General features: G+C 39.6%; 1 protein-coding gene across 1 annotated transcript in view; it reads right to left on the reverse strand.

Annotated features, from left to right (window-relative positions):
• The window catches only part of atms (RNA polymerase II-associated factor 1-like protein antimeros), a 51,741-nt gene that overhangs the window by 14,752 nt on the left and 21,656 nt on the right, over positions 1-15,333 (reverse strand). The window contains exons 5-7 of the mRNA XM_067144089.2: positions 12,451-12,594; positions 12,253-12,356; positions 6,661-6,903 (exon numbers count right to left, since the gene is read on the reverse strand). Of these exons, the coding sequence (XP_067000190.1) occupies positions 6,661-6,903; positions 12,253-12,356; positions 12,451-12,594 (491 nt within the window). The remainder of the gene's footprint in view (positions 1-6,660; positions 6,904-12,252; positions 12,357-12,450; positions 12,595-15,333) is intronic.

Raw genomic sequence — 15,333 nt, forward strand, 5'->3', positions numbered from 1 at the left:
ACCAACCTTCTCTAGACGTTATGTGATGTATATTCACATCAATAAACATTCATGGTATTGAAAAGGTGGACCTTTAACATTTTCATTTTACTGTAAAGTTGGAGTCCACCAAAGCAGTGTTCTTCACCTACTACATTTCAACACTGTTATGAATTTCACCACATCGGAAATCAAAAATGCACTTCCTGAAATCCTTTTGTTTGCTGATGATGTTGCACTGATCAGCAACAACATAGTATTGCTCCAGGAGGTATTTGTAAAATGGCAAGAAGTGCTAGAAGACAATAGACTGAACGTGAACCACTCAAAGACGGAACACCTTCATTCCACTTTTCAATGATCCCATGGTTCCAACGCCAAATACTTTGCTGGACTCTGGGCCACCGCCAAGATGCGACAGTTTTAAATACCTTTGCTCTGTGATGGGAAGATTGGATGGATGTGCTGAGGATGTAAATCACACGATCAGTGTAGGCTGACTGATGCAGAAACATAATTCACCTGTATTCTGCCATAAGAGGATGCCACCAAACCTTAAAGGATAGCTCTACATGACAGTGTGTGGCCTGCCACACTTAGATTACGTAAACATCCAAGGCGCTGTCTAAATACCATGAAGATGAATAAATTGTAAATCTCAACTGCGAGTTACGAAGAAGGATCATATTTGAAATGAGAACATCAGTAGGAAATGGCCATGGAGAACGTTTATCCTGAATGGGTGACATAGTTTGAGAAGATCAAAGAATAGGATGAAAGCTATGTAGCTGAAAAGAGCCTTAACCTTCAGCTGGCCAAGGTATGAAGAAGACTACAGACCAAGAACAGCAAGGGCCAACAGATGAGACTGATTTTTCAGCCTTACCAATGTTGAAAAACAAGCAGCTGTCAACAATAAAATGTAATTGTATTCCACCAACCCTAGAGGATGTGCAGCAGCACCACAATCAGGATTGTCATCAATGAAATACGTACACCGACAGCAAAGGGAGGAACAAGAAGCAAATATGTTCGTCAGGTTAACTAAGCAAACAGCAAAAAATGAGTACTAGATCACTGCAACTGCTAGTACTCAGGCAACCAGGCACAGAGCTAATCACTCTATCCCATTTAGCGTCAAAGATACAAAAATAATTCTGACGTCAACTGTTCATCTGCCTACACTTCAAGCCCTGATCCTATGTAGATAATTATGCACCCTTGACTGCTTACTACTTTTACATTTGGGAGTAGGTTGAATTATGTGCTTGATTTAATGCAACTTTCCAAATGAAATATCCTTCAATTTATTACGATAAGTAAGTAAATAAATTTTGATCAAGCATATCACTTGGGAACGTTTAAGCTGATTTAGCAGCCAGATTTAGTCAGGCCTTCTTGGGAATATTTACTTTTCTTTATTTTACCTTGGCTTCCCCGCCATACTTGAAATTATTCATAATGGCAATAGAACATGTTTTTGTCAAGGGGATAGCCAGCCCTCACCACGAACTGCACATCAGTGGCTCTTTCGGTTTGCCTTACTTGCTGTACAGCATAAATATGCTTGGAGGAGAAGCACGAGCCTGTGTGGTGCAGTACGTTTCAAAAAAAAGCTGACAGAGATTTGACATGTTCTCCATCAGCCCTAATAGAGAGCCATATGCAGCCAAACACGAGTACAGGGCGAATACGTCCAAACCTGAAACTTACGGCACCACAATGGGAGAGATGTTCTCGTATGAGTTCCGAGTGCACTGTAACACATCTAGGTGTCGTCTGAAAATTCATATCATACTATTATATTTTTAATATTGTAATTATAATTTTAATGTTTATAATTACTGTATTGTGGGTATACTGAGTAATTTGGGTCTACAGTACCACCAATGGGAGGCAGTTTCGTAAATAAACAAACATGGCAAAATTTGGGGAGTCTTTTCAGGGAATAAAGAGACCGGTGACCTGTTGGCAGGACACTCCACTGTCCTCATACCCCATGACGAGTTTCCTCCCGTCAATAACTGACGGTTCTTCCTGCGCTATCTATGTCGTCTGGAGCAGTACCTCTCACCGAGGTCAGTGAAGTGCATGTCTCTTTAATGGTTCTCAAAAGGAATACATAGTTCATCCTTCAGCTGAAGTACCATAAGGAAAAAAGCATTGTAGGCCTACCTACTTTACTGACTCCAATTCAAAGAAATGTCACAGGAATGCTGTCAAGAAGTATATGAAAAAAGATCTTAACATGCACAGAGCTTCAGTTAACAAATGAAAAAATGGTCACATACACAGGGTTGCTGCTGCCAATTTTAATAGGAAGCATCCTTACATCAATAAAGCATCTGTAAGAAAATACAGGGAGAATAGTTTAAGACTTCCCACTTCAGTTTACAAGCTGTGGGAATCCCCAAGCAGGTGCTATATGGCTTGTCATGCTTGGCTTGATAAGAAGTGTTGACAGCTGAGGGAGCAGGATGTTTAACTCTGTTGCTCAGTTTGGTAGTAACGACTGGACTTTAAAAGTGTGTTGTAAACTTATTGTCACGAGGGATAAGAACACTGCGGCGCAGGGAATATTTTGATAGAGTTATTTGCGCAAGAAAAAGAAACCAGTTAAAAGGAGCCTTCGCAAATTTCGTAGACAGTTTCCAGGTTCTACAGTATTATCAAAATGTTACGTGCATCAACTCGTTCACAAGTTGTGTAGTACTGGTTTCGTAATGCGCAACACCAAGCTTGTCCTTGTGTTGCACCATTCCGACGTCGCTCTCACGGCAATGTCTCAAACGTATCAATTTGTAATATTCCCAAACAGAACAGATGGCGTCTCATGCCATCAATATCTGACTAAGCATTTCCATCTTGTGACACTTTTTGCCTTCCGTTCTCGGCGAGAGACAATTGATATTTAGAAATTTCATGATCCATATTGAAGTGGATTACAATAACTGAAATTAATAAGGGTCCTCCTATTTAATACAAAGACATTTATTAATATGAATCAATCACATGTCGTTCACATGAGGTACTAGTTTCGACACTAAACGCGTGCCATTATCAGCCAACGAGTCAAATCAGGCAAACACAATAACAAAAAACAACTTTAAAACACACTGTAACAGCTGCATAGATGAATATTAAATATGGCCCATGATGATACTGCACTTCTGTATAAAATCCTTTTAAAATGACAATGACTCAGTTGTTTTGTACATATGGCAGTTTTGTCCAGCTTGTATATGTCTTTACTTCTTTGATCTTGTTGAAATTATTAACAAGGATTTTATACTGAAGTGCAATATCATCATGTACCATATTTAATATTCATCTATGCAGCTGTTACAGTGTGTTTTAAAGTTGTTTTTTGTTATTGTGTTTGCCTGATTGGACCCATTGGCTGATGATGGCACAAGTTTAGTGCCAAAACTAGTACCTCATGTGAACGACATGTGATTGATTCACATTAATAAATGTCTTTGTATTGAATAGGAGGACCCTTATTAATTTCAATTATCGCGAGGAAGGTGGAAACGTTAATCCACAAAATGAGTGCACTAGATTTTGTGGGGTTTATCAAATGGATTTATCATCCACCCTACGCGACTCTCTGCTCAGAGTCAATGATTTTGACTATAAAATCTGCTTTTCTATTCTTCGGACGTAAGGTATTTATTTTGATTTTTGGTTTGCTGTAGTTATGCTGATCTCATGTACCGAGACCCTCTTCTACAGGTTTTTTAAATTTTCATTTGCTGTAGGTTTTACTTGCTTCTCTTGTGCGCGTTTGTTTTTCGTACAAATTATTCAATATGTGGGAATGGAAAATAGCTCTGTGTGAATGATGTGAGTTTGCCTGTTCTTCTGAACTGAGACCCTATGCTATGTTTTCTTCGTGGTTATGGCTGACTGAGCTTGTGTTGATGTTGCGTAAACACTAATTTGTGTAATTCATGTTTGCCTTAGGAGAGGCAATATGAATATGTCATTTAGCGCGGATACCGGATAAAGGTCATGATCGTAACTGGATGAGCCTATCTATTATGCGGTGATCCTTGGGTTACGACATGGTAATTTTAATCAAGCTGGTGGGCCAATGACCTTATTTATTATGCAGTACAAGTTTTCTAGTAACGGATCTTAATTTTGTCCTGCACAAATTTTGGTCTCTACACCATGTGTGAATGAGTTGGCGTGGATCTATTTGTTTGAATATGGGTAAGTTATTTTTCCAGCATTGAAACGTGAGTTGGGATAGGCAAAAGTCCATCTTTCACAATGTTGTTTCGAGTACCTTTAAACTTACACGTGATAAATATCATTTCTGCTCCATATTGATGATATTTGATTGAAATAATAACAATAAGTTATTTTAGCTCAACTTTTAGCTCATAACATAAGTTACCCTCACCATTGTCAAATGATTCTACTTTTGATCCAACATTCAACAAGTTAACTACATTCAACTGTCACAATGCCTTTTCGACCAACATGTCAACAAACCTACATGTTTTAACAACGCTATAGCATCATAATCAAATGAGATGGTCCATAGAGGTCCAATATGAACATTGTATATTAACCTTCAACTACAACCTCTTATTTCTTCATCAAAGTGAACCACAACATCACCATATGCTATTGACTTTTATCTTGCATAAACAAATAATTACAGGTCACTTGACCATCTTTCAACATTATTTTACTCAACATTAAGTTTTTAAAAAGTACGATTTTGATCGTCATTCTCATTATTATCTAGTTCTAACCGCTAGTCGGTCCACATCATTTTATAGCATTTTTACCACTTGTCTATAACAAAATCTTGCTTTATTCATTTTACTTATAATAGTAGTCTTCTATTGTCACCATTACAAATACTTTCACCAAATGTAAACTTCTCACTCAAAGCATAGCTTTAAAACCAACATTGTAGTAGTCTTTTACCATATGTTAATTTTCTTTCAAGTCTCTTCAAGGCTTTTTATAAATTAGTTTTGCTTTATTTAAATGTAAATCAGGTGTCTAATTTTATTTCAAGGTTAAACCCATGGCTGATGATGCCTATATGTAGGGCAAAACATGTACCAGTACCATGTCAATGTAATTCAACAAAGACAAGATTTATTGTATTGATTAGGTGGCCAAATTAATAAAATAACTTATTATTTCAATGCCTTTAAACTTGCGATCATTAGTTATGGGATCTCTTGTTATTGAAATCCAAAGAAAAACAAACCTGATCATGATTCCTAATTTCTAAAATCTGACAGGCTTTGTCAAAAATTCCAAAAATCGAAGCCTGTCCACCTTAATGAGAATGAAGCAAAGAAGAAGAAAATTGTATAATTATTTTAAGAAACCAAAAATAATAAACAGTATCATAGTTTCGAAGGGCGCTGGTACCACCTGTAATACTTCAATTCAAATATTAAAATGCCAGTCTTGATAATGATAAACTTATTATTAGCACTTAATAACACAAACACAATAGCACCATTTATTTAACTGATGATGATATCACTTAAAGCAGACACTGTTATATAGTCCGGCCACAATGGCTACGGTATACCAATTGCCAACGTGCAACTTGGACCGGCCTCCTCAGGGAGCTTTAAGAGAGAGAGAGGGCTTATCTAGCTGGGATTGGCTTAAACAGGAGGCACATACTGGTTGCCACAGTAATTGCCATCCATTACTAATGCACTGGGAACTGTCAGAACACACACACTGTTTTAACACCATTATAATTTATTTTATTAGTTTAGTTTATAGTATTTTGAAACCGAGTCCATAACGTGAAGGAACATGAAATGCACAATAACACCGAAGGGAGTTGTGAACGGAATGTGACTGAAGAATGTGAAGACCCCAGTGCATAGTTGCCAGTCAGGGTTGCAAAATCTGCCTCGGCTGTAGGTAGTGGGGGTGAACTACTTCAAGATTGGTCGCCGAGCCCAGTTTGAAGAGCTCCATTTAAAATAATGTTTCTCAAGCACAGGCTGCTGGTAGCAGATTCCTGTCACCTAGTGTGAAACAGCCCTTAATGCACGGTACTGCGCAAAGTCATAGGGTAAATATTTCACATAAACATGAACAAACATACAAAAAGAGGAAATAAATGAGAGAAATCTTAGCTGTAATATGTTTATCTTCATTGCGTCCTTCTGACATTCATACGTCTGATTGCGTGCTGCACCAACATCTTATGATATTGCAACTTGAAGTTTCGTATCGCTCCAAGATCGAGCGGCTGCAGCTCGCTCATGCAAATCATGCGAAAAAATTACACACCCACCGTATTTAATTGAGGCACATCGAAAGTCATATTTTCTCTCATGTCCAACACTTCCAATCATATGGTATGTCAACCATTTGGATCGATCTTTAGTTCCACAGTTATAAGCCCAAATGAGAGATGTGAGCACATCATGATGTCGTTACACTAAATTTTATAGATGCTGTCATGTCCAAAAGGGGTTCTCAAAATGGGACCCTGTTAAATTTCAGTTAAATATTTGACTATCCGCAGCAAAGTACGGTTTCCAAACTAGTCGTGATTTAGACACGACAAAAATACTCTGCAGAATATACCTATTTATAAGAAAAAATATTTTTTGGGAAATAACAACTTACAAATATCCTGTTGTGACCTTACTGCACTGTGAGCTGTGTACTCACCTGGTCTCCAGTTCATTGTAGTACACACCATCCTGTCGCATCACGAGGAAATAGTTCTCCTCGTAGCCCTTAGTGGCCTTGCTCTTTACATTCCAGTTGTACTCACGAGCCATCTTGTACTCATACTCCTCATCATCCTCATATTCAATACTGTTAGAGAAGTCTCTGTGCCTCTTCTCTAAAGTTTCTTCAGTTGGCAAGAAGTAAGCTACAAACTGTTCTCCACTTTCATCCATCACACCTCTGCAAGGAAAAACAAAAATAAGTAACTCAACACACATTATACACATCATTTCTATCAAGTCTTATCTAAAGAAAAGAGCATGAAAAGGAACATACAATAAGATAAATACAATCACGGGTCAGGGTGGGAAGAATGAGCAATCTTCATATACTGTCATCTTAACCCTCTTGCACCCAGCGCACCGACCTATAGGTGCGAAGATTATGCCAGAACGCTCACAGTGCCGATACATCGGCTCTGTCCTATTTAGGGATTTTGGTCATTTGTGTGGCTGTTAAATGGTAACAAGTGATCGTTACAGTAACTTAAAGGATTGAATTTAGATTTTACTCAACAGATATATCCACCAGCCCTACAATTTGTTTTTATTTTCAACAAATGAAATCTCTTGACCATGAATGTTTATGTTGTGGTTGTTCGAAGTTATTGCATGGATCCGTTTTTGGTTGGCTTATGAATACAACAATTTGATTTTGATATCAGTTTAGTTTAGAGTTTATTTTTGTTACTTTGGTATACTGTGCGTTCGCTGCACATCCTTAACTATTATTATGCATCTTCTCATTATTATGCTGTTGCATGCGCTTGAGTCATCTTTTACTCGTAATGGCTGGGCCATGTTCAAGGCTGAACGATTCTGATATCCTTGAATTTTAAGGTGATTTAGACGGTAAAAGGGATTTTTTTGTTGAAGGTGATTGCCATTATGTGGGAACTGAAGATTTTACCCCTGAAGATTTTCGCAGTCACAGAGTCTCACCGTGCATCGGACTGTGAAGAACCCGGCATCAAAGACAGTTATGTGTGCAGTGAATAACTTCGTCATACTTCAAGAACGAATTGCAGCAAACACATCAAATTATATACATTATCATTATAGACTGTTATGCCTTTCAGCGTTCAGTCTGCAAGCCTCTGAGAATTTACTAAACGTCGCCACAACCCTCGATTTGCAACTAGTGTTGTGGCCTCATTTAATTCTATACCTCTTATCTTTAAATCGTTAGAAACAGAGTCTAACCATCGTCGTCTTGGTCTCCCTCTACTTCTCTTACCCTCCATAGTAGAGTCCATTATCCTCCTAGGTAACCTATCCTCCTCCATTCGCCTCACATGACCCCACCACCGAAGCCAATTTATGTGTACAGCTTCATCCATCGAGTTCATTCCTAAATTAGCCTTTATCTCCTCATTCCAAGTACCCTCCTGCCATTGTTCCCACCTGTTTGTACCAGCAATCATTCTTGCTACTTTCATGTCTGTTACTTCTAACTTATGAATAAGATATCCTGAGTCCACCCAGCTTTCGTTCCCGTAAAGCAAAGTTGGTCTGAAAACAGACCAATGTAAAGATAGTTTCGTCTGGGAGCTGACATACTTCTTACAGGATACTGCTGATCGCAACTGCGAGCTCACTGCGTTAGCTTTACTACACATTGATTCAATCTCACTATATTACCATCCTGGGAGAACATACAACCTAAATACTTGAAATTATAGACCTGTTCTAGATTTGTATCACCAATCTGACATTCTATTCTGTTGAATTTCTTACCTACCGACATCAATTTAGTCTTCGAGAGGCTAATTTTCATACCATACTCATTGCACCTATCTTCAAGCTATAAGATATTAGACTGCAGGCTTTCGGCACAGTTTGCCATTAAGGCCAAGTCGTCAGCATAGGCCAGACTGCTTACTACATTTCCACCTAACTGAATCCCTCCCTGCCATTTTATACCTTTCAGCAGATGATCCATGTAAACTACGAACAGCAAAGGTGAAAGATTACAGCCTTGTCTAACCCCTGTAAGTACCCTGAACCAAGAACTCATTCTACCATCAATTCTCACTGAAGCCCATTTGTCAACATAAATGCCTTTGATTGATTTTAATAACCTACATTTAATTCCATAGTCCCCCAGTATAGTGAACATCTTTTCCCTCGGTACCCTGTCATATGCTTCCTCTAGATCTACGAAACAAACACAACTGCCTATTCTTCTCGTAGCATTTTTCAATTACCTGGCGCATACTGAAAATCTGATCCTGACAGCCTCTCTGTGGTCTGAAACCACACTGGTTTTCATCAAACTTCCTCTCAACGACTGATTGCACCCTCCCTTCCAAGATGCCAGTGAATACTTTGCCTGGTATACTAATCAATGAGATACCTCGATAGTTGTTGCAAACCTTCCCGTTCCCTTGCTTATAGATAAGAGCAATTACTGCTTTTGTCCAATCTGAAGGTACCTTACCAACACTCCACGCTAATTTTACTACTCTATGAAGCGATTTCATCCCTACCTTCCCACTATACTTCACCATTTCAGGTCTAATTTTATCTATTCCTGCTGCCTTATGACAATGGAGTTTTTTTTACCATCCTTTCCACTTCCTCAAGCATAATTTCACAAACATCATTTTCCTCCTCCCCATGAGCTTGACTGTTTGCAACACCACCAGGATGATTTCCTTTTACATTGATGATTTTCAAAATATTCCCTCCACCTCTCCAGTGATTCCCTGGGATCTATTATGAGTTCACCTGAATTACTCAAAACACTGTTCATTTCCTTTTTCCCTCCCTTCCTAAGATTCTTTATTACTACCCAGAAAGGTTTCCCTGCTGCTTGACCTAGCCTTTCCGGGTTATTACAAAAATCTTCCCATGACATTTTTTTTTTTTGCTAGGGGTTTTACGTCCCACCGACACAGATAGGTCTTATGGCGACGATGGGATAGGAAAGGCCAAGGAGTTGGAAGGAAGCAGCCGTGGCCTGAATGAAGGTACAGCCCCAGCATTTGCCTGGTGTGAAAATGGGAAACCATGGAAAACCATCTTCAGGGCTGCCGATAGTGAGATTCGAACCTACTATCTCCCGGATGCAATCCCATGACTTCTTTTTGGAATCAACAACTATTTGTTTCGCTCTGTTTCTTCCTTCTACATACAAATCCCTGTCTGCCTCGGCCCTTGTTTGGAGCCATTTCTGATAAGCCTTCTTTTTACGTTTAAAGGCTGCTCTCACTTCATCATTCCACCAAGATGTTCGCCTTTTCCCATCTTGACACACAGTTGTACCTAGGCATTCCCTTGTTGTTTCTACTACAGCATCCCTGTATGCCACTTTCTATATCCTGAACCTGCTTACTGTCTACTGTTTGGAACTTCTCACTAATCATATCCATGTACTTCTGTCTAATTTCCTCGTCCTGGATACTTTCTACCCTTATTCGTTTGCAGACAGATTTCACTTTCTCTACCCTAGGCCTAGAGATACTTAGTTCACTACAGATCAGATAGTGGTCTGTATCATCGAAAAATCCACGGAAAACTCGTACATTCCTGACGGATTTCCTGAATTCGAAGTCTGTTAAGATATAGTGTATTATGGATCTGGTACCCCTAACATCCCATGTGTAGCAGAGAATAGCCTTATGCATGAAGAATGTATTCGTAAACCCATACTAGCACAGAAGTCTAGCAAACGCTTCCCATTCCCATTAGCTTCCATATCTTCCCCACATTGACCAATCACCCTTTCGTATCCTTCAGTTCTATTCCCAACTCTCGCATTGAAATCGCCCATTAGCACTATTCTATCCTTGCTGTTGACCCTCACCACGATGTCACTCAATGCTTCATAAAACTTGCCAACTTCATCCTCATCTGCACCCTCACATGGTGAATACATGGACACAATTCTAGTCCTAATTCCTCCAACTGACAAATCTACCCACATCATTTGCTCCTTTACGTGGCTAACAGAAACTAGGTTGCGTGCAATGGTATTCCTGATAAAGAGCCCTACCCCAGACTCTGCCCTCCCTTTCTAACACCCGTCAAGTACACTTTATAATCTCCTATCTCTTCCTCATTATCTCCCCTTACCCGAATATCACTTACTCCTAGCACATCCAGATGCATCCTCTTTGCTGACTCAGCCAGTTCTACTTTCTTTCTTCCATAAGCCCCATTAATATTGATAGCTCCCCATCGAATTCCATTTCGTTCGCCAAGTTGTTTCCAAGGAGTGCCTCGCCTATCAAATGGGAGTGGGACTCCATAACTCCCATAGGTCCGAGGCTTGCTTAAAATGTTCTGAGCTCGTTAAATTCATGAAGCAGGATGCTACCCTACTTGCACATAGTCCAAGTGAGGATCTCTCCTCTAACGGGTTATGGACCACCGGTTGATTGTATAGTCCTAGCCGCCTGAGCACAAGGAGGGCCATAACTCAGAATATGTCCGAGATGCCCACTCCTATTCCATATCCCGAGTCTCAGGACCACTTACTAGGCCACTCAGCCATTGCCCATGGTTCACGAACTAGGACGTGACTACAGTAACCCACAAACATGATATCAAATTATTCAGAATTAAATGTTCTTTCTTTCAGGTTTAAAAGTAAAGAAGAAAGATGCAATAATGTCTGACCTTTAAGGTCAATGAAAACCATTATTTATTTTTCAAAAATAATTTTCAAAATTCAATTTTTTTCGGCTTTACCAATAATAATACATCCAAAGTATATTCATTTCCGAAATGATCATAGTTTCGTATATTAGTGTGATTTATTTTAATATGTATTAAAATGCTTACGTGTTGATTATTTAATAATTTGGTTGAAAAATTAGTTTGAGATGTGCTTCAAAAATCCCCTGCATATAGGCTGAGTGCAAGAGGGTTAAAGTAGATGGGCTCTCTCCTTGTCAATTCAGAGTTCTTCAATATCCATTTCTTCCCAGCCCCAGAAGAGCTTGTTTTGTTTCCCAGCTTTGAGAAGGTGAGAATCAATATTCATTCATAAAGGGGTCATCATGATGTGAGAAGTATTGGGTGAGAAGAAAGGCAGATACAGACAGGAATAAGAAATAAAGGTCATAAAAGAGCAGAAGCAAAAGACAAATTTATTTAAGTAATAAAGGATTCGATCAAGTTAATATACAGTAATGGAAAGGAATAAACAAGGACAAGGAAACACAAACGATCTGGACAATCTCCTCTCTTATTCCCATTGCAGTTCTTCTTGCTTGTCTTTGTCTCATCTTTCTATTCCTCGCATTCCACACTGACCCGTTATTGTGTTTATCCTATTATGTACTCTCTTTCATATTCCTATCTTTCTCCATATCATTTGATTTTTTTAACTGTTTGTTAATTTCCAACACGTACTATTTCAATTACATTTTCAGCTCTTGGAAGTAAAAGTAATTATTATCTTCATCCATGATAATGATACTGTTCAAGAATACTTACTGTGTTATGAGAAAGCTAACCATTATGTCACTTTTGCAGCAATAATGAATTAACCTTTATAGGCTTTTCTCTCCATTGTACTCACCGAATCATAGCCTGAGACATCTCCTCGATCTGAGCAGGAACTGAACGGCCTGCAGGTGCAGGGTCAGAGTCAAAAATTACTTGAGCACATGGATACTTCCAGATCTGAAAATAATCAAATGCAAGTGTTACATGCAATAAGTAACATAAGCCTCAAACTCTAAATGTATTGCATAAATAAAAGAACTGAACTACTTACCTTAAAGTCTGGGTATACAGGGAAGATCTCAACCGGCACCACATTAGGTTTACTATAGTGTTTCTCTATAGGCTTCTTGGCGTCTTCAAATGTCTTTTCGATGGCCTTGATTTGACTGTCACGGTCCAGGAATACAGTTTCATCCTAGATAAAGATAAAAATTAGACATTAATGTGAACACGTTACTATTTACTAAAACTTAAAAATGAAAAGAAACCAAAGCAGGGCTAGGGCAGTGTTTTGTATGGACCTTCTGAAATGTTAAGTATGAACTGAGGTCTACTTTGGAAAAAAAGTTTAAATTGCTTGAACAACACTCCATACTCTCCCATATTGCTGTATTACTAAGTGGAAACCACTCAGACAAAAAGTGAGATGGAGAAATTCATACATGAAGACAAAAGCACAAATTATCTTCAGTACAGGAAACCCCACACAGGAATAAGGAATGGAAAGGAACAAAAAAGTCAAATCATGTCACAAACAGACAGATAGGAACATTAATACAGCAAATATCACAATACCAAAAACACAATGAGAGGTCAGCATCAAAAGAAATAGCAATAGAAAAAGAAACAAGGACATACATGAAAGGATATCCACTGCCATATTTAAATACCGCAGACAGGCTCTCTCCACACCAAAACAAATATTCTATATTATTTCTTTACAGCCTCCAACAAGCTTGTTTCTGCTTCCCAGTTTCATAAGGAGGCAGGGCATCAACACTCATCTTGGCAGACCTTTAGTCTTGATACGAGTAGTGTAGGATAAGGGGAAAGCAGGAAAACCACACGACAAACAGGACGACCAGAAGATATACAGTAAAACCTCTCTATAATGATCACCTTTGTCTTCTTCTTGAGGCACCTTCTCCTAGTGGAGGTTCGCGGTCCACGTAGCCAGCTCCGAACGTGATGTTGCAGCATGGAAAGCATCTTCCGAAGTGCAGTTGTGCTATCTTCGGATATTCATCAATTCGAACTTTGTCGTACACTTTGATCTTTCCAAAACTGTCGGGCTTTCTAGTCTACCAACGTTGAAAGAATCCCCCCCCCCAGATCCAAATGGGGGAATAGAAACTCCAGATAATAATTTTGCGTTATACAGAGCCATGCCATGTGAACTTAAAGGGATAACCTTCAGGATCTTTAATGCAGTGGTTTCCAGTTGCCTTCCGCATCCTAATGCCGTTGACCAGTTGTAGGTTCTTCCGTCTTTTGGGACCATTTCTTGTCCCAAGGACAACAGAGTTCCCTAACCTCTACCCGCTCATCCACCCTCAAGGAGACTGTTCGCACTTGGTAGAGGGGATCTTATACCGGAAGATACTCTGTCCCTCCATTCGTTAGCCGCCTGCATATAACAAACTTGTCATAAGCAGTTGTTGCCCCCTCTCTACCGCGGGGAGGTGAATGTCAGGATTTCACAGTCATTAAAACTGAGACCATAATGGCTTTTCCCAGTTTCTCTGGATCTTCAGAGAAATAACACAAAGTTGTTACACAGAGGTGTCCTCTCGAGAGAGGATATGAAATGGGACACCATTAAAAATAAGTAGGAACAAAATAAGTGACAAAAACTCCTGCAAAAATGTGGAACATTTCAGTACATAGTACTACATTTCCATGCTGCACACACACACACACACACACACACACGCGCGCGCGCGCGCGCGCTCGTGTGCACAGGGACCTTTTGACCTTACTTTACTGAACCACTCTAGTGTTGCCTTGTCAATAAGAATTCCACTACCATTTGGAAACTTTTTTCACCCACTGTTTGTTGCCATTTAAATGCTACTGACACGGATGCTAAGGATTTTAAATCTCTTGATGAGTGGAGAAGTAGATGGGAAGCAGCAACAGATGTGCGCCTGCATACCTTCTTCTCAGGTCCCAGAATTCCAAGTAGATCCCACCTACCACGCAAGACCTGGTCTGCCCTGAATAGAATCTGAACAGGACATGGCTGGTGCAGAGCCGCTCTCCGTAAGTGGAAAAATCCAGACTGTGACTGCGGAGCTCCACACCAGATTCTTCATGAAATAGTCCGGGAATACAAGATTTGATGATGATGCTTGTTGTTTTAAGGGGCCTAACATCGAAGGTCATCGGCCCACAAGATTTGAGACTATCACGGTGATTAAGATGACTTCCTGCTGGTAACTCCAGATGCTGTACGCAGGATTGAAAAACTAGATATTCAATTGTGAAGCATAATTTGCTTTGTTTCTCATCCATAAAAATATATATACAGTAGAGTCTCGCTCAACCGACCTTCGCTTATCCGACATTCCGTGTTATCCGACATTGATAGGCTGAATTTGAACTTTAGGTGGAGGCATTTCTGGGACACCCGATGTGGAGGATGCGACCGTGGGACAAGCACTGGCAGTCATGCGGTAGGACCAGGTTTTTCTCAAGGACAGGTGCAGCGAGTCATTGTTCAGTGTAGTATTGGTTGGGTGCGGATGTTATAGTTTTCATCTCCTCTGTGAGTATGGCGAGTAAAGGGAGGAAAGTGACTGTTTCTGTGAAAGACAAGCTGAGTGGGTTAAAGAGACTGGACAAAGCGGAAACCCTTCAAAAATAGCTTCAGATTATGGTGTTGGACGTGTTATAGTGGGAGACTGGAAACATAAGAGGGAAGAAATTGAAAGGTGGTGCTCTACCAGAGCAACAAGTGATGCACTGAAAATTAGAAAAACAATGAAAAATGTGAGTACGAAAAATTAAGTGAAACACTATTTCTTTGGTTCACTCAAAACCGGGAAAAAGGCCTGTCAATATCTGGACCCATTCTGCAATAAATGGCTTTGTATTTCCAGAAGGAGCTTATTGAAGGGGACCCTAATTTTACTGCCAGTGCTGGGTGGCTCGA

The sequence above is a fragment of the Anabrus simplex genome, chromosome 3 (genome assembly GCF_040414725.1).
Source record: "Anabrus simplex isolate iqAnaSimp1 chromosome 3, ASM4041472v1, whole genome shotgun sequence".
NCBI classification, from domain to species: domain Eukaryota; kingdom Metazoa; phylum Arthropoda; class Insecta; order Orthoptera; family Tettigoniidae; genus Anabrus; species Anabrus simplex.